Source organism: Pseudophryne corroboree, chromosome 1 (genome assembly GCF_028390025.1).
Source record: "Pseudophryne corroboree isolate aPseCor3 chromosome 1, aPseCor3.hap2, whole genome shotgun sequence".
Classification (NCBI taxonomy): domain Eukaryota; kingdom Metazoa; phylum Chordata; class Amphibia; order Anura; family Myobatrachidae; genus Pseudophryne; species Pseudophryne corroboree.
In genome coordinates, this window is record NC_086444.1 from 298235695 (window position 1) to 298259944 (window position 24250).

Here is a 24250-nt window from a genome sequence, read left to right on the forward strand (position 1 = left end):
CCCAATGCTGCACCATTGATGTTTGTATAACGAGGAAGGTATTTTTTTTTTTAATTATTTAAAAAACATATATTATACACATTTAAACACCATTTAACAAAAAAAAATGTAACCATATAAACATTTAACCATATAACCATTTAACTATATACCTTAAGTAAAACCATTTGGAAAACACAAAATATAACAATTTGTGCACCACTTTTTTTCATTATAGATATGTCTCTAGATTCAGACATTGACTTCATCACCGGCCTACTAGAAATGTACCGTGCATTGGAGTGTTTATGGAAAATCAAAGCCAAGGGCTATTCTGATAAAGTGCAACGGAATGTGGCCTTGGAGGAGCTGGTGGAGTACTGCAGGCCCTTTGTGTCCGGTGCTAACAAAGAAAGAGATCCAGAACCTGTGTACGGTGTTCCTCAAAGAGCACAAAAAATGGAACAGTCTAAAAGGTCTGGAGCAGGTTCTTCCCAGATTTACAAGACCTCGCTCTGGTACTACCCCATGCTGGAGTTTGTCCTGGACCAGGAGGCTACCCGGACAGGTTTCACCTCCCTCGGACTGCCACATCAGAACCTGAAGACGGTGACCTACAGTTCCAACATCAGTCCAACACAGTACACTAATGAAATGTGGGCCTCTTGTCAGTCGACTGCACCTACCCCGTTAAAATAGGCCAGGTACACGTCCCTGACCTGTTTTGCCCGTAGGCTCGCCCTAAAATGGAGTGGAGGTGGTTCCACAGAGGGAAATGGTGAAGTCTTGTCTGCGTGTTCAGGGTCTGGGTCTCCTGGCGCTTCTCTGGGCAGTGTCCTATGCTGGGTGGTTTTACTGGGCAAATAGTTATGCAGGACACAGCACGCAGTCACCACCCAATCTATCTTCTCCACCTGCAAATTGATAACCGTTAGGAATATGTGGAAGCGGCTAGACAGGATGCCAAAAGTGTTCTCTACAATTCGTTGTGCCCGGGATAGCCTATAATTGTAGATGCGCTTCTCCCTTGTCAGGTGCCTTTGGGGGTACGGCTTCATAATGTTCTTGTGGAGTGCGAATGCCTCATCAGCCACAAAAACAAAATTGAGGCCATGCTGGGTTTGCTCCCTAGATGGCAAGTTGAGGGTCTTTGTGGTGAACCGCTTGTAGAAGGTGGTAATCTTCAGCGACCCACCGTCTGATGCACGTCTATTTTTGCCAACGTCAATGAAGATGAATTCATAGTTGGCATTCACCACTGCCATCAGCATGAGGCTGAAATACCCTTTATAATTATAATAAAGGGATCTGCTGTTTGCAGGAGGGTTGATGCGGACGTGCTTGCCATCTATCACTTCTCCACAGTTGTGGAGATGCCAGGTGGTGGCAAACTCCTCTGCCACAGCTTGCCATTCTGATGTACTTGCAGGGAGCTTTAAAAAAAAATAGAAATAAAAAATTAAAACATGTATTTCAACAGTGTATATTTTTTTATCTACTACAGATTGGAAGTGTGGAAGACCTCAGCATAATCCAGGATACGGAGGAATCCCAGCCCCAAGTGCCTACCCCTGAAACACCCGCTACCCCTGATACCTCTGCAGCACCAGCTCCTCCACCGCGCCCCTGGAAGAGAAGCCAAAAAAAGAAAAAAGACCTCATATTCGAGGAAATAAAGTCAAGACTTGCCCAGCCAACCCCCGACCACTACTCCAAATTTGGGGAATTTATGGCATCTGCAATGCGAAACCTACCCCCGAGTCAAGCGGAGCAGATTCAGCGTCTCAATTTAAAATTCAAACTACGTGATGATGTCGTACTATTCGACTGCCGTCCTCTCACTCTTCCTCCCACCCAACCCCATCTCATTCCTCCCACCCAACCACAGCCTACTCCCCCACCCACCTGCTCCTCAGCCATATACTCTGCTATGCTGGAGGCAGAGGAGGACATGCCCCAGTTTGAAGATTTGTAAGCATCTTATAATTCCCAATAAATATGGAGCGGTATAGGCTATATGGTGTTTTGGGGGCAGAGTTTTGGGGTAGGATACACGCGTGCTGTAGGTGCATAATAATGGGGCCGGGACCATTCATTCTGCACTTTACAACATGTGTGTATTCTCCCAATCCAATCTGTGCCCAAAACACCATATAGCCCTCCATCTTAGGGGTGAAAGTACCGCCCCATATTTATTGGGAATGAAAAGTAAATAAATTATTTAATCCTTTCAATTATTTAAATATATATATATATATATATATATATATACAATCACTGCTGGTGCGGCACTCGGCTTAAGAAAGATTCCAGTAGACTGGCGTGTATAACAACGTTTCAGTGCTCCTTTTTATTGCACTATCATCAGGTTAAAATCAAGATAACATGTACATACCTTTTATATGATCAACACCCATGTGAGACGCCGGTTCGGAAAACCCGCCCAGGGTCCCGTTCCGGAAACAATAACGTGTGACGTCAGCGCGTTTGCGCTCACCAACCATCACCATGACAACACATAAGCAAAAAGAACAGACCTGCATCAGAAATAGGTTCATATTACTTTCAGAAACAGTGCAATTATAAATTCATAAATCGAAAACTGACTTACATCAGAAAAAGAACATGGTATTATAAAGGACAAAACCATTATATACTCATGAATGAATTATAAACAAAAACTGACTAATTGAAACAAGCAAAGCTTATATATTCATTAAGACCACGGGGTGATAATACATCGAGCCGATGTATCCATTGTGTCTCTCTCTGAAGTAATAATCTATTACGATCACCTCCTCTGATAGGTTTCTGTACATAGTCTATCATTCTATATCTCAGACTTGAGATGCTATGTCTGAGTTCCGCAAAATGGCGAGCCACCGGGTGTTCAGATTTTTTATCGGACAATAATGCAGCTCTAATAGATGAACGATGCATTGACATGCGATCTTTAAACCTACATTGGGAGATGGCAACCTGGTAATCTGGTCTTGGCAAAGGCTCTGCTGTGAGCCGAAACGTTGACCTTCTGTTTGTGAGTATGTGCTGTCTGGATTAAAATCTATCAATTTCACCCTGGAGAAGTCTGGTGAGTGCATCCTTATTTGTGCACATGTATCGTGGAACTTCGTTCTGATAGGACCTGTTCCTGGATTTTGCACCCCAGCAACTGTGATTATTAACGACATGTGAGTGCGACTCTTCTACAATGGATATATATATATATATATATATATATATATACAAATTGTGATATGCTGTTTTTTCTACATTTTTATGTGCCATGTTTGCAAGTAATTGCATAAAGCTCTATGTGCCATTTTGGCAAATAATTGCATAAATTTGCATAGTTGGTTAAATAAAACAAAAAACACTATTTTTCTATAAACAGTGTAAAAGTAACTAAACAGGTGTCGTGTGTATTTTATTTACCTTTAAATACTGGAACTGCAGCACGTTCACAATGGCCGTGCAGGTGTCAGGGATTATTCGACCCAAAGCCTGGGGCGATATGAGGGTCCCAAACTTCTTGTCCTCCAACGACCTCCCTGTAGCCAGGAACCTCAGAGTAGCAGTCAGCCTCTCCTCAGTAGTGATGGCCCTCCGCATCTTGGTGTCCTGCCTCTCGATGTAGGGAGTCAAAAGGCCCAGCAACTCCTGGAAGGTAGCTTCATCCATTCGCAGGTAGTTCCGATAGTCCTTGGGGTTGTTCTCCCTAATCTCGGTCAGGAGCGACATGTGAGAGAGAGTCCCCCTCGTCAACAGCCACTCCTTGCTCCAAACAGATCTCTGCCCCTTTCGTTTCAGATCCCTGTTACGTTTCAGCTTCAGATAGCCATAGGGTAACTGAAGTTGATACCTGTAGGAATCCATCACAGAACAGGATAAAGAGCACTTTGTTCAGAAAAACCAAACAAAGCAAAGCACGCTAGCGATTTGGAACGCTCGGAAGGTATAAACCAGCTTCACTAATCACAGAGCAGCAGTGTGCACATGGCTAAAATGGCTGCTGCTATTTATATGCCTATTTAGCCCACCCCCCTAGCACCAATCCAGCCAATCACATATTCTATAGCTGCAGTGTCCACAGGGCTAATGGCTGCTGCTAGTTATAATATGCCTTTGGACCAGCCCCCCTAGCACCCTAAATCCAGATATATCTTATGGTACATGTGAATGCATTGCGATAAATCTCCTGTGATATGTCTCCGCGTGACATATCGCTGGAGATATATTGCATGCAAAAAAAAGTCACACATGTACCAAATTGTTTGGAATCGTATGGAACCACTCCCGGGAGAGTTCAAGGGAAATCACCTCCGACTTCAGCATCAGACATATCGTTCTAGTGTATGGGGCCCTTAAGATGGTATCATGCTAAATGTTCACTGAAAGCCCTCTGGGGAGAGTATCTACTCTACTTTGTGAAAGTGGAAACATAATAGTTAAATATATCATTCACATGGACTCAGGATTGAGAGTAATATCTCTGCATGTTACCCCAGTAATATAGATTTGGCAAAGTGCACCCAATGATCATAGCAACATACTGTATGATTATCATGACATTACACCTCTACATGATAGTCCTGGTCAAAGCAAAATTAATGTAACTTATAGCTGCAGGCTTCCTTCCTCTATGTCTGTCTGATATTACCCATTTTTGTTCTATTACTGTTGTTCCAATTGTAAAGCGCTACAGAATATGCTGCGCTATATAAGAAATGGTTAATAAATAATAAAAATAAATTCAAACTCCACACAGAAAGGGCCCTGGTCAGAAATCAAATTCATGAACTCAGCACTTTCTGTCAGCAATGCTAACCACTATGTTATAGTGCTGACATGATATACTGAGTATTTATACAACAAGACAGGTAGCAGAAAACTTGCTTCCAAAAATGGCACATTTCCCAACAGGGGAAACTAAGTGCTGCATACTGTATTATTAGTTATTATTAAGCCCAGGATTCTTAGGTGCTAACCTATTCTAATCCTTTCCCATTACGCTTAAAGTTTTAGGTTCGTTTTATGTACCAGGGAGTAACATAGGCCCTCATTCCGAGTTGTTCGCTCGCTAGCCGCTTTTCGCAGCAGTGCACACGCTAAGCCGCCGCCCTCTGGGAGTGTATCTTAGCTTAGCAGAATTGCGAACGAAAGATTCGCAAAATTGCGAATAGAAATTTCTTAGCAGTTTCTGAGTAGCTCCACACTTACTCTGCCACTGCGATCAATTCAGTCAGTTTCGTTCCTGGTTTGACGTCACAAACACACCCAGCGTTCGCCCAGACACTCCCCCGTTTCTCCAGCCACTCCCGCGTTTTTCCCAGAAACTGCAGCGTTTTTTCACACCCACCCATAAAACGGCCAGAAACACCCACTTCCTGTCAATCACACTCCGATCACCAGAACAAAGAAAAAACCTCGTAATGCCGTGAGTAAAATACCAATCTTCTTCGCAAATTTACTTGGCGCAGCCGCAGTGCGAACATTGCGCATGCGCAGTTAGCGGAAAATCGCACCGATGCGAAGGAAAATAACGAGCGAACAACTCGGAATGAGGGCCCTACTTAATTTCTACAGGACCTGAAATTACCTATTTTGACTGTTAGAACCTAAAAGGCCTCATTTTGTTACTTAAGTGGAAACTATATAAATTTACTGTGGAAATGTGTGGCATAAGTAGCTTTCATATGTTATTCAAGATTCAGTATGATTTACCAGTGGACGGGATGCTGGCTGTCCATATCCCGATAGTGGCATCCGGGCCGCCAGAATGCCGGCAGCGCGAACCCGCAAGCTGTATTCTTTGCGCTCAAATGCAGCAAGGAAGTAGCAGGACACATCTGTAATAAAGGCACAGTGTTTCAAACATAATATGTTGCATGGTTTTGCTTTATTTTCATACAATTTATAAATTCCTAAACTTAAATTTTTAAAACCTATAAAATCCTAAAACATGAATTGAAAAAAAAAATAATCTTAGTTTTTTAGATCCTAAAAATACGGGGGCCTAGTTATTATATACAAACAATGGGCCAAATGTGCTAAGCCTTAAAAAGTGATGAAGGATAAAGTACCAGCTAACCAGCTCCTGTCATTTTTCAAACACAGCCTGTGACATGCCAGGATCTGATTGAGTGGTACTTTATCACTCTCCATTTTATCACTTTTTAAGGCTTAGTACATCTCCCCCATTGGGAGGTTAAAATGTGTTCTTTTGTTTGTGTTCTGTGTATGTTACTGTTATACAGTGTGTGTGTTTATCATGAAATATGTTAGAATAGTAGAAGAGCTCTATTAAACAAAATGATGTAAGGGTTAAAAGCATAGCTGTTTTCCTTGGAGAGCAGGATTTGCCTGCAGCCCTGGAGCTGTGCAGGGGTTAATAAGGCTTACAGACCGTTGTCCTGCAGGAATTGGAGAGGTCACCTGCAGCTGCTGCTGTGGAGCACTGCATGTGTGACTTGGTGTATAGGTGACAATTGCTGTTTCTGAAGCAGGAAGCAGAGGAAGTGCATGCTGACCTGTAGGGTTTGCATATGGTTCAGCCTCCAGCGCTTTGCTGAAAGGCTTTTCCTGTTATTGAAATACCAAGAACTCTGTTAGCAATTAATCACTGTGTGATTTCCAGAGCTTGTCCTCCTCCAGCTCTGCTCCTTTCCTTGAATTTCCATGAAATACAAGTATGTTTCCGGCACTCTTGAGAGGCTCTAAAGCTGAGGTTTGCTCCATGCTCAGTTATACAATGGTACTAAAGAGAAAGAGATGAGTCCCACAAGACAAGAATGTATTTTTATTCCATAAGAGACACAGATGATCATGTGTTGTCTGAACATGGTGGTGCCGCAGCTAATATAAATTGTCATAATTTGAAAAAGTTTAAAAGAAATAGTAGGTATCGTGGAGGCACACTGTCTCTTTAAATAGCACGTTTATTCAATTTCATTAAAATTTGCAACAAATAGAATTAAAAACACATAGATTTGTAGTGAGAAAAAAAAGAAATTATAATGTGATTAAAAGAAAAAGCTGTGTGCCGCTTCCCCTGTCATACAATTTTGCACTTTAATAGGATTACCGTATATACTCGAGTATAAGTCGACCCGAATATAAGCCGAGGCACCTAATTTTACCACAAAAACCTGGGAAAACTTATTGACTCGAGTATAAGCCTAGGGTGGGAAATGCAGCTCTAGCCGTACACAGCCCTCATAGTGCCAGATATGCCCTCATACTGCCAGATATGCCCCCACAGTGCCAGATATGCCCTCATGCTGCCAGATATGCCCCACAGTGCCAGATATGCCCTCATGCTGCCAGATATGCCCCACAATGCCAGATGTGCCAGATATGCCCTCATGCTGCCAGATATGCCCCACAGTGCCAGATGTGCCCGATATGCCCCACAGTGCCAGATATGCCCTCATGCTGCCAGATATGCCCCACAATGCCAGATGTGCAGATATGCCCCACAGTGCCAGATATGCCCTCATGCTTCCAGCTATGCCCCACAGTGCCAGATGTGCCAGATATACCCCACAGTGCCAGATATGCCCTCATGCTGCCAGATATGCCCCACAGTGCCAGATGTGCCAGATATGCCCTCATGCTGCCAGATATGCCCCACAGTGTCATATGTGCCAGATATGCCCCACAGTGCCAGATATGCCGCACAGTGCCATAGATGCCCTCATGCTGCCAGATAAGCCATACAATGCCAGATATGCCCCACAGTGCCAATTTGTTACTTACCCTCCGTCGCTCCCGCGCTGTCCCGTCGCTCCCGCGCTGTCTTCTGAAGGAGGGACACGGATGGCACAGCGCGCGGCTCTCCTGTGTCCCTCCTGCGTCTCCGGCGGCAGCGGCGTGTGTGTGTTAAAGGAAGTGCACTTCCTTTAACACACACACGCCGCTGCCTCCGGAGACGCAGGAGGGACACAGGAGAGCCGATTGCTGTGCCCTCCGTGTCCCTCATAAATACTCACTCGAGTATAAGCCGAAGTGGCTTTTTCAGCACAAGAAAAGGTGCTGAAAAAGTCGGCTTATACTCGAGTATATACGGTACTATACTGTCCCTTTAATTAATTACACAGGTTCAGTGGCTGATTAAAATCAGGCGAAATGCAGGTTTGAAGTCAGTCAGACAGAGAACCTGTATAATTCATGAGTGTCCCGGTTTAAAGGGATAGTATGATAAGGATTAGAAGATGGCTAGGGATAATAAACAATCTTCCATAGCAATAATTGTCATCATATCACTATATATTTATTATATTGAAACAATGTAGATAGTAGTGGAGAGGGGCAATTCTTTTCACTGTGTGTGACTACATTAATTTGCTGTAACCTGGTTATGCACGTATAACCCACAAAAATCCACAAACAGAAGAGAAAACAATAAGATTTTCACAGTATATTCCTGTCAGTGCTTACATTTGTCTGTTACTACTGTTGAATTCAAGGTATTAGATACCTTAGGTCATACTTGCCTACCTGACCCTCTCCATGAGGGAGAAAATGCTCTGTTCCTGGACTTTCCTGGTAATGTATGATTGCCATCACCTGTGGTGAAACACCTTTCTCTGACGTCCTAGTGGATGCTGGGAACTCCGAAAGGACCATGGGGAATAGCGGCTCCGCAGGAGACTGGGCACAACTAAAGAAAGCTTTTAGGTCACCTGGTGTGCACTGGCTCCTCCCACTATGACCCTCCTCCAAGCCTCAGTTAGATTTTGTGCCCGGCCGAGGTTGGATGCACACTAGGGGCTCTCCTGAGCTTCTAAAAAGAAAGTATATAATTAGGTTTTTTATTTTACAGTGAGACCTGCTGGCAACAGGCTCACTGCAGCGAGGGACTAATGGGAGAAGAAGCGAACCTACCTTCTTGCAGCTAGCTTGGGCTTCTTAGGCTACTGGACACCATTAGCTCCAGAGGGATCGACCGCATGGAACTGGCCTTGGTGTTCGGTCCCGGAGCCGCGCCGCCGTCTCCCTTACAGAGCCAGAAGCAAGAAGAGGTCCGGAAAATCGGCGGCAGAAGACATCAGTCTTCACCAAGGTAGCGCACAGCACTGCAGCTGTGCGCCATTGCTCCTCATACACACTTCACACTCCGGTCACTGAGGGTGCAGGGCGCTAGGGGGGGGCGCCCTGAGCAGCAATAAAAACACCTTGGCTGGCAAAAATACCACAATATATAGCCCCAGAGGCTATATATGTGATAATTACCCCTGCCAGAATCCATAAAAAAGCGGGAGAATAGTCAGCAAAAAAGGGGCGGAGCTATCTCCTTCAGCACACTGGCGCCATTTCTCCCTCACAGCTCCGCTGGAAGGAAGCTCCCTGGCTCTCCCCTGCAGTCTACACTACAGAAAAGGGTAAAAAAGAGAGGGGGGGCACTAAATTTAGGCGCAGTATATATAACAGCAGCTATAGGGGACATAATTCAGTTAGTCCCTGCATTATATAGCGCTCTGGTGTGTGCTGGCATACTCTCACTCTGTCTCCCCAAAGGGCTTTTGTGGGTCCTGTCCTCTGTTAGAGCATTCCCTGTGTGTGTGCGGTGTGTCGGTACGGCTGTGTCGACATGTTTGATGAGGATAATGATGTGGAGGCGGAGCAGATGCCTATAGAAGGGATGTCACCCCCTGCGGGGCAGACACCTGAGTGGATGGACTTATGGAAGGAATTGCGTGCACGTGTCGACTCCTTACACAAAAAATTTGACGACATGCCAAATGCGGGACAGCCGGCTTCTCAGCTCGTGCCTGTCCAGGCGTCTCAAAGGCCATCGGGGGCTCTAAAACGCCCGCTACCTCAGATGGCAGACGCGGATGTCGACACGGATACTGACACCAGTGTCGACGACAATGAGTCTAGTCTAATGTCCACTAAGGCCATTCGTTGCATGATTGAAGCAATGAAAGAGGTGTTACAAATTTCTGATATAAACCCAGGTACCACTAAAAAGGGTATTATGTTTGGGGAGAAAAAACTACCCGTAGTTTTTCCCCCATCAGAAGAATTAAATGAAGTGTGTGAAGAAGCGTGGGCTTTCCCTGATAAAACATTGGTAATCTCTAAGAAGTTACTAATGGCGTTCCCTTTCCCGCCAGAGGATAGGTCACGTTGGGAGACACCCCCTAGGGTGGATAAAGCGCTCACACGTTTGTCTAAAAAGGTGGCACTACCGTCTCCGGATACGGCCGCCCTCAAGGAACCTGCTGATAGAAAGCAGGAGGCGATCCTGAAGTCTGTATATACACACTCAGGCATTATACTTAGACCAGCTATTGCGTCAGCATGGATGTGCAGTGCTGCCGCTGCGTGGTCAGATTCCCTGTCAGAAAATATTGACACCCTAGACAGGGACACTATTCTGCTAACCATAGAGCATATAAAAGACTCAGTCTTATACATGAGAGATGCACAGAGGGAGATCTGCCGGCTGGCATCTAAAATAAGTGCATTGTCCATTTCTGCTAGGAGAGGCTTAGGGACTCGCCAGTGGACAGGGGATGCAGATTCAAAAAGGCACATGGAAGTTTTGCCTTATAAGGGTGAGGAGTTATTTGGGGATGGTCTCTCGGACCTAGTTTCCACAGCAACTGCTGGGAAGTCAGCATTTTTACCCCATGTTCCCTCACAGCCTAAAAAGGCGCCGTTTTATCAGGTACAGTCCTTTCGGACTCAGAAAAACAGGCGTGGAAAAGGCGGGTCTTTTCTGTCCAGAGGCAGAGGTAGGGGAAAAAGGCTGCAACAAACAGCAGGTTCCCAGGAGCAAAAGTCCTCCCCCGCTTCTTCCAAGTCCGCCGCATGACGGTGTGGCTCCACAGGAGGAGCCAGGTACGGTGGGGGGCCGCCTCAAAAATTTCAGCGATCAGTGGGCTCGCTCACAGGTGGATCCCTGGATCCTGCAAATAGTATCTCAAGGGTACAAACTGGAATTCGAGGCGTCTCCACCCCACCGGTTCCTAAAATCTGCCTTGCCGATTACTCCTTCAGACAGGGAGGCTGTGCTAGCGGCAATTCACAAGCTGTATTCCCAGCAGGTGATAATCAAGGTGCCCCTACTTCAACAAGGACGGGGTTACTATTCCACACTGTTTGTGGTACCGAAACCGGACGGTTCGGTGAGACCCATTTTAAATTTGAAATCCTTGAACACATACATAAAAAAATTCAAGTTCAAGATGGAATCGCTCAGGGCGGTTATTGCAAGCCTGGACGAGGGGGATTACATGGTATCCCTGGACATCAAGGATGCTTACCTGCATGTCCCCATTTACTATCCTCACCAGGAGTACCTCAGATTTGTGGTACAGGATTGCCATTACCAATTCCAGACGCTGCCGTTTGGACTCTCCACGGCACCAAGGGTGTTTACCAAGGTAATGGCGGAAATGATGATACTCCTTCGAAGAAAGGGAGTTTTAATTATCCCGTACTTGGACGATCTCCTAATAAAGGCGAGGTCCAAGGAGCAGTTGTTGGTGGGAGTAGCACTATCTCAGGAGGTGCTACACCAGCACGTTTGGATTCTGAACAAAACAGGTATCGGTGCATCACTGCACGCGGGTCCTGGGAAAGATGGTGGCTTCTTACGAAGCAATTCCTTTCGGCAGGTTCCATGCCAGAATCTTTCAGTGGGACCTGTTGGACCAATGGTCCGGATCGCATCTTCAGATGCATCGCCTAATAACCCTGTCTCCAAGAACCAGGGTGTCTCTGCTGTGGTGGCTGCAGAGTGCTCATCTTCTAGAGGGCCGCAGATTCGGCATACAGGACTGGGTCCTGGTGACCACGGATGCCAGCCTTCGAGGCTGGGGGGCAGTCACACAGGGAAGAAACTTCCAAGGACTATGGTCGAGTCAGGAGACTTCCCTACACATAAATATTCTGGAACTAAGGGCCATTTACAATGCCCTAAGTCAGGCAAAATCCCTGCTTCTACACCAGCCGGTACTGATCCAGTCAGACAACATCACGGCAGTCGCCCATGTAAATCGACAGGGCGGCACAAGAAGCAGGATGGCAATGGCAGAAGCCACAAGGATTCTCCGATGGGCGGAAAATCACGTACTAGCACTGTCAGCAGTGTTCATTCCGGGAGTGGACAACTGGGAAGCAGACTTTCTCAGCAGGCACGACCTCCACCCGGGAGAGTGGGGACTTCATCCAGAAGTCTTCACGCTGATTGTAAATCGATGGGAACGGCCACAGGTGGACATGATGGCGTCCCGCCTAAACAAAAAACTAGAGAGATATTGCGCCAGGTCAAGGGACCCTCAGGCGATAGCTGTGGACGCTCTAGTGACACCGTGGGTGTACCAGTCAGTTTATGTGTTCCCTCCTCTGCCTCTCATACCAAGGGTACTGAGAATAATAAGAAAACGAGGAGTAAGAACAATACTCGTGGTTCCGGATTGGCCAAGACGAGCGTGGTACCCGGAACTTCAAGAGATGATCTCAGAGGACCCATGGCCTCTGCCGCTCAGACAGGACCTGCTGCAGCGGGGGCCCTGTCTGTTCCAAGACTTACCGCGGCTGCGTTTGACGGCATGGCGGTTGAACGCCGGATCCTGAAGGATAAGGGCATTCCGGAGGAAGTCATTCCTACGCTGATTAAAGCCAGGAAAGATGTAACTGCAAAGCATTATCACCGCATATGGCGGAAATATGTTGCTTGGTGTGAGGCCAAAAAGGCCCCAACAGAGGAATTTCAACTAGGTCGATTTCTGCATTTCCTACAAGCAGGAGTGACTATAGGCCTGAAATTAGGCTCCATTAAGGTACAGATCTCGGCTCTGTCGATTTTCTTCCAGAAAGAACTAGCTTCACTACCTGAAGTTCAGACGTTTGTGAAAGGAGTGCTGCATATTCAGCCCCCGTTTGTGCCTCCAGTGGCACCTTGGGATCTCAACGTGGTGTTGAGTTTCTTAAAATCACATTGGTTTGAGCCACTTGAAACCGTGGATCTAAAATATCTCACGTGGAAAGTGGTCATGTTATTGGCCTTGGCTTCAGCCAGGCGTGTGTCAGAATTGGCAGCTTTGTCATGTAAAAGCCCTTATCTGATTTTCCATATGGATAGGGCGGAATTGAGGACTCGTCCCCAGTTTCTCCCTAAGGTGGTATCAGCTTTTCACTTGAACCAACCTATTGTGGTGCCTGCGGCTACTAGGGACTTGGAGGATTCCAAGTTACTGGACGTAGTCAGGGCCTTGAAAATTTATGTTTCCAGGACGGCTAGAGTCAGGAAAACTGACTCGCTATTTATCCTGTATGCACCCAACAAACTGGGTGTTCCTGCTTCTAAGCAGACTATTGCTCGCTGGATTTGTAGCACAATTCAGCTGGTGCATTCTGCGGCTGGACTGCCGCATCCTAAATCAGTAAAAGCCCATTCCACAAGGAAGGTGGGCTCATCTTGGGCGGCTGCCCGAGGGGTCTCGGCTTTACAACTTTGCCGAGCTGCTACTTGGTCAGGGGCAAACACGTTTGCAAAATTCTACAAATTTGATACCCTGGCTGAGGAGGACCTTGCAGTGGCGCACACAGGGGGGGTTTCCGAGTACCTGGAAACCCCCCATGAAGAGTTGAATTTCTATTTTGAGACGGAAACAGCTGTGTCTCCGTCTCAACAAAAGCCGCGACCGCGATCGCCTCGGCGGAGCTGTAGCAGCAGAGAGCTATTGAGCTCTGCTTACAGAATGTCCCTGGGCCCGTGGGAGCTGCTGGCTGCGCATGCTCAGCCACAGCAGCTCCCTCCGTCCTCTCACACTGCTCTCAGCGCCTGGTGGATTATATATAATGCTGTATATGTAAGTGTGAAGTCTATGTTCATGTGTGACTGTATTTGTATGTTTGTATGTATGTGTTTGTGTGTGTGTTTGTGTATGTACGGTATGTATGTATTGTGTGTTTGTGTATGTACTGTATATATGAATGTGTGCTATATATATATGTGTGTGTGTGTATGTATGTATGTGTGTATATATATATATATATATATATATATATATACATATATACAGATGGAGCCATGCTAATTGTGGCTCCATCTGCGACTGAGTGCGCCCAGTGAATGGGAGCGTCTCTGTGCACTCGCCAGCGTGCCTGGGCGGAGGCACGCCCAGGCACGCCGGGCACCCCCCTCTTGCGATGTAGCCATGCTAAATGAGCATGGCTCCATCTGTATAAATATTTGTGTATATATATATATATATATGTGTATGTGTGTCTATATATATATATATATATATATATATATATGTATTACAAATACATGGATATATGCACACACACCCACCCACGGAAACCCCTCTCGCTAAATCCTGCGTTTGCCCCTGCCTTGAGTTCTCTCATTCGGTGCTGCAGAGTCATCCGCACTCTCCCGCCCGTTTGGGAGCTTTGGTATAATCCCCATGGTCCTTTCGGAGTTCCCAGCATCCACTAGGACGTCAGAGAAAATAAGATTTTACTCACCGGTAAATCTGTTTCTCGTAGTCCGTAGTGGATGCTGGGCGCCCATCCCAAGTGCGGATTGTCTGCAATACTTGTACATAGTTATTGTTAACTAAAGGGTTATTGTTGAGCCATCTGTTGAGAGGCTCAGTTGTTTTCATACTGTTAAACTGGGTATAGTATCACGAGTTATACGGTGTGGCTGGTAGGAGACTTACCCGGGATTCAAAATCCTTCCTTATAATGTCAGCTCGTCCGGGCACAGTGTCCTAACTGAGGCTTGGAGGAGGGTCATAGTGGGAGGAGCCAGTGCACACCAGGTGACCTAAAAGCTTTCTTTAGTTGTGCCCAGTCTCCTGCGGAGCCGCTATTCCCCATGGTCCTTTCGGAGTTCCCAGCATCTACTACGGACTACGAGAAATAGATTTACCTGTGAATAAAATCTTATTTTCCTATCAATTAACTAGCTCACCACAGGTGATGGCAATCATACATTACCAGGAAAGTCCAGGAACAGAGCATTTTCTCCCTCATGGAGAGGGTCAGGTAGGCAAGTATGCCTTAGGGCACAGGTTCTCAAACTCGGTCCTCGGGACCCCACACAGTGCATGTTTTGCAGGTCTCCTCACAGTATCGCAAGTGAAATAATTAGCTCCACCTGTGGAGCTTTTAAAATGTGTCAGTGAGTAATTAATTCACCTGTGCACCTGCTGGGTTACCTGCAAAACATGCACTGTGTGGGGTCCTGAGGACCGAGTTTGAGAACCTATGCCTTAGGTGCAGTAAGTCCGGCTACTATGGGGCCCGACTCCCCTGCACCTAACTATCATCTCACATCACAGAGAAGTGGGAGGGATGGTCACGTAACACCTCCCAACAGCCCCGCACCGGCCGTCTTCCACTGCATCCAGCACTGCCCCTACAGTTATCTGCAAGCCTCCTTGGAGGGGCAGTTTCTGCAATCAGTTTCGCATATATTGCAATTGCAGCGCCCACAACACACCCACGCAGAAATTGCGTACCCATCCCACTGACACGCCCTCCACCACCCTTTTTATTATTGCTAAATGCGATCGATACTGTGTTCGCAGATACCTAAGTACGAACCCGGAAACCAGAGTTGGGGCGTGGGCACTGTCTTCTGTTTGGTTCTGTACACAGGCGCTGTGTGCCGATAATCGTTCATTGCGCTATTATTTGCATTTGCAACAATTCTGACTGAGGCCCTATTTTTGCTTACTCCCTCCTTCCCCTGTTTGAGCTCTCTAAGCATAAGGAATTGCAAGTGCAAAATTAGAGAAAATCCGCATATGGATGGAAGCTAAAGATATTTTTGGTGTGCATGTGCAATACGGAAATATGTATTTTATGCAAAAGAAAGAGGCTTACATCCAGCTGCACAGCTCTTGTGGGTATTGGTTGCAAAAACCATTGCACATGAGAATCCTACTTTTGTCAATAATCTTGAAACAGGCTGTAACGTCTGTTGTTACATAGGTGAAAAAGCTCAGCGCTTGATTACAGTACCTTGTATGGAGAAAAGGTTTCTCAATCCATAGCTTTGACAATGATATCATCTGAAGACATTAATTGCTAGGAAATTTCCCTTTTACTTAAGGGACCGGTATATTAACAGATTTATTTAATATTAACCCACAATGAAGGGCTGCTTTGAAAATCTGCTGTTCAGTACAACCCAGTACAATGCATTTTTCACTTATTAACAAGTGCCTAATACAGATGTGGTTGTTCTTGCGATTGCTGTTGCTATCTTTTGCCATAAGCAATTGTGAATATATTCTGACATGGGCAGAAGCGTTCACTGCTGTCTCTTCATTTCCATCTGACGGCGTACAACTGCTGAAACATCGGTGCCATTGTCGCAAATTGGGTCATGTCACAGAGTCTGAGTGCTTCTGAAGACATGCAGGCTAAGGGCTCTCCAGCAGCAAGTGAGATCACAACTGCTAATTTATGCACACCCAGAAAACGGTGTCTGAAAGGCAAAGACACGCCTGCGTTTACCTAACCACCCAACACTGTCTTCCTGTCACTCACTCTGTGTCTAATCCCTTGATGCAAGCGTCATCGCGATTCAATTGCTGTGCGTGCACAGTGAAGCTAAAACGCATGCGCAGTATGAAAACATTGAGCGATTTGCGTACAGTAGCCACTTTGCAACTGCATCCAGGCCCAATTTCCTTTTCAATTTGAACACCTTAGACCAGTGGTTCCCAACCTCGGTCCTCAAGTTTCCCCAACAGTCCATGTTTGCCAGGTTCCCCTAGCAGTTGAACAGGTGTAGTCATTACTCACTGACACATTTTAAAAGACCCACAGGTGGAGCAAATTATTTCACTTGCAATCCTGTGACAAGACAGTGTTTATAGCTTTCCTCAACATGGCTTCTGTCTGCACAATGTATCTAGTCTATATATTTCTGTTCTTTCCTTTAGTTTCTCATGGAGTAATATTGGGGTCTTACTAGTTGTAATATGCCTTATGATTTAGGCTACTGCTACAATTCTGCCTATCAGAAGTCTTACTAAAGGGCCCTACACATATAAAGATCCGCCGCCGAGCTGCCCGACGGCGGATACGGCCGGTGGGGGGGGGGGGGGGGCAGTGACGGGGGGGGTGAAGTTTCTTCACTCCCCCCGTCACCCAGCTCCATTGAAGTGCAGGCAAATATGGACGAGGTCGTCCATATTGGCCTGCATGTACAGTTGACGGGGCACCAGCGATGAACGAGCGGGGGCCGCGCATCGTTCATCGCTGGTGCCTCCACACTCAAAGATATGAACGTTATCTCGTTCAATAATGAACAAGATCGTTCATATCTTTGAGGAATATCGGCAAGTGTGTAGAGCCTATAAGCCTAAAATGCAAATTCATGTTATATGAACATCTTGCAATATTCACAAGTCAAAGAGAATGTTTCCATTACAATAGCTGTTTGAAAATACATATTTGTATTTGGTGTACAGACGAGAACAAGCTTTTGTACCACGTCAGTTGGGTTATTTGTTTCAACTACCCAATAGCCAAATACATAAAGGGCCCTACTCATTTGACGATGCGCCGCCGAGGTGCCCGACGGCCGAAACGGCCGACGAGCGACCCGGCGGCGGGGGCCAGTGACGGGGGGAGTGAAGTTTCTTCACTCCCCCCGTCACGCGGCTGCATTGAAGTGCAGGCAAATATGGACGAGATCGTCCATATTGGCCTGCATGCACAGCCGACGGGAGACCAGCGATGAACGAGCGCGGGGCCGCGCATCGTTCATCGCTGGAGTCTCCACACTGAAAGATATGAACGAGTTCTCGTTCATTTATGAACGAGATCGTTCATATCTTTCAGAAAATCGGCCAGTGTGTAGGGCCCATTAAACATGGCCTTTATTTGAGACAAATTGGCGCAACATCCAATTACCTGGGAATGAGGTTAAATGAGCAAATACCCACCATAATGGGTAGGATACTTGCATACATTTCCACTAATTGTAGTGCAGACGATTTGTGACTGGTCAGTTCCCAGGTTGCTCAGTGTGCTATCACTTATAACAAATTATGGTCAAGACTTGCAGTTGTATACTCATTGTGATGTATAAGCTACACGTAATTCTGTGAGAACACTAAAATCACCTCTGCTTATTATAGGACAGAGGGGGCAGATGGAGAACACCAAGTGTCTGTTCATTCAGATTCACCATCCCAGAACCCCACCAGTGGCAGCACAGATTCCATCATGCAAGGTTAGTTCATGTGTTGCGTGTGTTATTGGATCTACAGGCCTTCAAACAGGATCACTAGGTACAAACTGTTCTGTCACTGAACTGCCTACTTTTATTTATTATTGTAGTTGAATCAATTAATTTATGAGAAGGATGTTTTTCACGTTCAGCACAGGTTATTGAAGTCCTGAGAAGAGTATTTTGTACCAGGTGGTAGGGTCATATTGGATGTTCTGGATTTATAGAAGAGGCTTTCAGACTCTTCCTGTATGTACCGTCTTGCTCACCTGAAACCCAACTTCCAAACCTGAAAACAGGATCTGCAAAAGCTAAAATTAACTGGAGGCCGAAACCGTTCCGTAAGGAAAAAGTGTACAGTATGAGAAGCAGAACAGTGTCTTATGGGAACCCATTAAATAGTGGGACTGGAGGGGAAATTAATGGGACAGAAGCCTGATAGCAGAAAGTTGAAAATAGAGTTAGAGGAGAGAAATGCAATGGAGTCCCAAGATCGCCAGATGTGCGGGAACCGGACGATCTTGTATGTTATTTTAAAGAGAGAATAACTTACAAGGCATGGTTGGAGTCCGAGATCGGTGGAGGTGCGGGATGCCAGCTGATCTAGGACATTTTTTTTTTAAACCGCCAGATATCTGCCGGCATCCTGCAACTGTGGCGCATCCCGCCGATAGTGTGTAAAGTGCACAGCTAGAGGAACCTGTATTAAATTGCTGAACAACTTATTCTTCATTGAAAATGAGAATACTTCTAATCCAGCTCCATGTAAACGTCATGGTTTCAAAGTAATAAACCTAAAATAGGACAAAGTATATTTCACTCAGTTCTACAGAGGATGACTTAGCTAGCTAACACTACTGTGATCTCATCTCTGAGACATCGCTGCAAACAGACCTGTGCAGTACATGAGAGAATAAAAATAGTTCCCCCTCCATTGTACATTATGGGTTTAATAATAGTACTATTTATGTTTTGCACTGTGACACACTGTTGCAGCCTACTGATTTGTATATAAGCCATACAGCATTGTATTCTGAATCATAGCACATTGACCTTATGCGCATGATCATAGAACACCTGCAGCCCCACTCACTTCCGATATTCTTGCACCAAGAGCTGACAGTGTTGCTTGCACTTTACCAAATGAGCTCTGCTTGTTATTTCCAGCTGGACACTAAGGGGCAAATTCCGACCTGATCGCTGCTGTGCGTTTTCACACAGTGGGTAATCAGGTCTGAACTGCGCATGCACCGGTGCCGCAGTGTGCCGGCGCATGCCAGAGATGCGATCGTCATCTCAGCCCAGCGATCGCCTCTGCCTGATTGACAGGCATAGACGTTTGCTGGGCTGGAGGGGGCTGGCCGCCGCCGGTTTGGGGGCGCGGTCCGGGCAACGCAGGCGTGCCTGGTCCGTGCGGGGGGCAAACCGTGGCGGCTGCGTGGTGTCACATGCAGCCGCTGCGACCCGGAGAGCGACGGGTAGCTCCCTGCCAGTGCGCAGGAGCTGCACTGGTAGGGAGCTACTCTTCAGGTACAAAAGCATCGCCACCGTGGGGGGGAGGCGTTCCCCGCATGTCTGTGAAAGTGATCAAGTCTGAATTACCCCCTAAGTACAGTGCACCTGTGCATTACAATATGGATTCTTGTGACAGGGTGGAGCCTAAGCATAGCGATTACATTAAATTGGACAAACAGTACTGTATTTACTTTAGATGCAAGGCAGCTCTTATAGTGATCATCAAAAAAAACATCTAATTGAGATCCAACCTCTTCTCTTGTAGTGTCTAGTTATATTAAGATGTAGTAGATTCTAAGTAAAAAAATATTTATATATAAAAATCCGGGTTTAAATCTGTAGTGTATAATCATTTCCTTATTATCCCTCAGGTGCTGCCGTCTTTGTGCCTCAAGAACAGTGCTGCCACAAAACTGACCATTTTCTGGCTTCCTACCCCTGGTTCCATGGACCCATCTCTAGGGTGAAAGCTGCTCAGCTTGTTCAGTCCCAGGGGTTTGAGGGGCATGGGGTCTTCCTTGTGAGACAAAGCGAAACGCGCAGGGGAGAGTATGTCCTCACTTTTAATTTCCAAGGCAGAGCAAAGGTATTGCCACAACCTGTCACTGCTAACGTGTTGATTGTTTCAATTACCAAAGCTTCCATGTTCTGCATACGACAAGCATTATTCTGTTCTTACTTTTTACCCTTACATAGTTAAATGGTGGCCTCTGTTGCATGAAATTGAATGTTTCCATTTTATGTGCATTATGTTCTATAAAATGTGAATGCTATATGATTTACCATTCTGTGTTTCAGCACTTACGCCTCACACTGACAGATAGGGGTCAGTGCCGAATCCAGCACCTCCGCTTCCTGTCTGTGGTAGAAATGCTTCACTACTTCCGCTTGCACCCAATTCCACTTGAGTGTGGAGCTGCAGGAGACGTGAAGTTGTCTAGTTACGTGGTGGCCGCTGTTCATTCACAAGGTGAGATGTTTAACCAAACATGTTCCGTTGCTAGATTTTTTTACCCGGCACGTTGTGTACAGTACACCAAGCTAATATCGCGGTGCCAGCTCCAGTATAATAGTCACACTGTTTCCACATGCCTCTGTCAGACAATCTTCAGCCTTTTGCCAGCTAGATGGTCAGTGAGGTGGAGATTGTCCAGTGATTCATTTGTGTCTGCACCACCTGCAGCAAAAGGGTTAAATCGGATCATTAATGTACCACATTGTGATTGATGTTATCACGTGACTTTGATGCATATATTTCACATTCGGGGTCATTGGGGTAGTGGTGTAGACTGTAGTTCAACAACAGCAAAAAAGCCAAGAGCCGCTGGTTGTGCAAGTCGTTATTCACCCCGGAAAGCATTAGATACCTCTGTTGTTTTTAAGCTGGAATAACTTGGCCGGCATCCACCATACTACAGTGTGTGTTTTTATAGCACAGTCGGTGACCGATAAATTCAAAGTTTCCTATTTTCTAAAAAAAAATACATGAACTGAAAATATTTGTAATGTGCTTTTATTTTTAAAAGGCCGATACTCTTCTAAACTCCATATTGCAGGCAATGTACATAACTATAAAATATAAATTAATTAAATTATATGTCTGCCTATTTATTATGATAGCCACATTTTGGGCACCACTTTGGAATATTGAAATGATTATTTGATGACAAATTTTTGTCAACATAGAAAACAAGTCACGTCTCACAAGTTGTGCCCCACATGCCGCCAAATGTCTGCTCACAGAAAGAGCAGTTTTATTTGGCTTGCAGCTGCGCTGCTCTGAATTCGCTGTTTGGGTTGTCATCCCATAACTGAAACGATTCATTGATGAGGACCTTGGATGTTCATGTGTTTCTCGGACAATAAAGCTATCCATTGCATTAACTGAAGTATTTGTAGAAGGTTAAGTACAGTAATGTATTCTCACCCATACTCACTTTGTACCATACAAATGCACAGTATATTGTGATACACGCATACATGAAATCCTTTCAAAATGATTGACAGGAATGAACAAGGACAGCTTGTGTTAGTAACTTTGGGCAGACTACAACTGCTCAGTTCTCACTTCATTTACTATTTTCAGGACATGCTGCCAGAATAGGTTAGTATTACAGTTGAACCCAGAGTGCAGTATACCACCGTTGTCAGTGGATGACATATTACACATTGTTGGACACAGCACTGCAGGATTCCTTTACAATACAACAAACATCTTCTGCTGAATTTTGTTTTTTAGTCGTATTTCTTGAAGTTGTATTTTAATAAACAAAATATGGTAGAGCGATGATAACCATCTGGTAGTTGACTATTGTTTTTCCCTTCCTACAGACCACAGCCCCACAGTCAGTACATTACTGTTCCCATTGCCAATCCAGAGGTCAAGTTCAGAGCGCAGTGTCTCCCACTTCCAACAACCAAATCTACTGCGACATCCCCATTCAGAGGACATTCACCCCAGCTCGTACACTGAGCAGATTTTCCACCTGGTTCCCCCTCCAGGAGAGCTGGCACGGAACTTCCTGCGCAATGAGTCTGGCAGGTCACAGTCAAGCAGTCAGAGGGAGTCCGACTACGAGATGGATTCTTCCTCGAGGGGCCACATGCGAGCAATAGACAATCCTTACACACCTCTATGACAATGCAGTTGTGTGCTGTAAATATTGAACTGACATGTTTACTTTCCTACAATCACAAAAGCCTTAACACATGCTGATCAAACCAAGAATGTAACCTGTTTTTATTTTTATTGTTGCCTTATGTTGCAGGGATGAGTGAAGTTGTACATCCCCACTGGGTGTTATTGTATTAGGCCTGTTAAAGGGCCCTTCTGTTTCCTGCCTGCTAGGCCTGTGCCGGTGTTGGGTGCAGTGAAGGGTTAAGTTGTTAGTGACTTATCAGCTTGTTTTTTATTACTGTTTACAAAAGGTAGTTGTGAACTATTCCAGTTGCAGGAGGTGCATGGAGTAAAAGTAATCAGGTTCTTCCATGTTACATATATGTTAATGACTGGAGCTGTCCCACTCCATACAATTAGCTGCATTAAAAAACTAGTCTTTCTGGTAACTATTACCTCTGGGCCTGCAGTACTAGTAATACCAGGAGTGTTAGGAGCATATTCAATTAGCCACGGGGTTTAGCTATTCAGTTAATTAGCCTTTTCCCCTCTCTGTAGTCACTGGGTTAAAGTGCGCTAACCCTTTGATGCTGCAGAGAATGTGGAATCAGGATTTCCCTACGCATTACAAAACAGAATCTGCATTTTTACACCAATTTTTTTTTCCTCGCAGCTCCTGATGATGCAAGGAACACTCAGGCTTCTGGTAGTAAGCGATCAGGGTTCCCACAGCTATCTGAGTCAGACATAGTCAACAATCAGCTGCGGAGTAAACTCTGTGGCTAATTAAATATGCCCCTTAGTACCAGCAACACAACTATAATGACCTAGGCAGCTCCATCATTAATCGGCTCCTCAAATATTAATTATTGTGAAAAAAGGCAACTGAATAAGTGCAACTATGACGGCTTCCACTAGGACAGGCTAGGACATTTGGTAATGGAGTTGATAATTAAGATGTTCTAAGTATCCATTTAGGATACAAAACCCTGTGTTATTTTGTGAGCACAGAAAGCATATCCAGCTACTGAAACAAGATGAGGGATTTTATTTATGTAATTTACATCTTGAAGTGTAGCTGTGTGTACAGTCTTTGTGCCTTAGATTAGGGTAACACTGGTGTCAGTGCCCTACAGTTGTTCTCTTGGCCACAGTCCCATAGGAGACCAGTCATTACGGAAGATAAGCAGTATGCCGACAGGACACATTCAACAGTGCTCCCTTGTCGCAGGCAACCAAGTGCAGGGCACTGTCATCATTATTCATGAGCCCGTATACAAGTGACTGCCTCATGGATTTCTTGACTCACCACAGGGTATATTTATTGAAGGTCGATTTTTATTTGTTTTTGTTCATTGTTAGATCGATTTTAATCGGTGTTGGGCTTCCAGGGTTAAAACGCACATTTACTAGCAGATGATTTTTTTAATATAAACTTTTAAATGATAGTAAATGTGTGTTATAACCCTGGAAGCCCAGCACTGATTAAAATCGATCTAAACAAAATCGACCTTTAGTAAATATACCCTCATGACTCATATTCCTCCTCAACTGCAGGTGAGCATTATAGATAGATATATATATATATATATATCTATCTATCTATCTATTTCATGAATTTTATTTAAGCAGTGCTGCTTTATATTGCAGTCTGCAGAAAAACCAAGTTCACATATGAAATTAAAAGTAGTCTTCTAACTTTCTCTTCTGACTAATTGATATAATTATATGACTGTCTTGGAGGATTACTTAATATCTGCATTATGGACTATTGAGTATATGTTCAGAACGTTAAGATAACAAACACGAGCTGCATTATTAATGTAGACTTCCCATAGGTCAGCACTAAATAAAACAAAGCACCTCCATTTTTTACCAGCGTGCCTAATGTTGTATGGGTGTGAACCGGACAGGGC

The 24250-nt window shown here is 45.2% G+C and overlaps 1 protein-coding gene across 1 annotated transcript in view; it reads left to right on the forward strand.

Moving 5' to 3' along the window:
• The window catches only part of SH2B3 (SH2B adaptor protein 3), a 346286-nt gene extending 322249 nt beyond the window's left edge, over positions 1-24037 (forward strand). The window contains exons 6-9 of the mRNA XM_063964379.1: positions 18111-18205; positions 20089-20303; positions 20516-20687; positions 22049-24037. Coding sequence (XP_063820449.1) covers positions 18111-18205; positions 20089-20303; positions 20516-20687; positions 22049-22356 — 790 coding nt within the window. The 3' untranslated portion in view covers positions 22357-24037. The remainder of the gene's footprint in view (positions 1-18110; positions 18206-20088; positions 20304-20515; positions 20688-22048) is intronic.
• Positions 24038-24250: the final 213 nt, after the last annotated feature.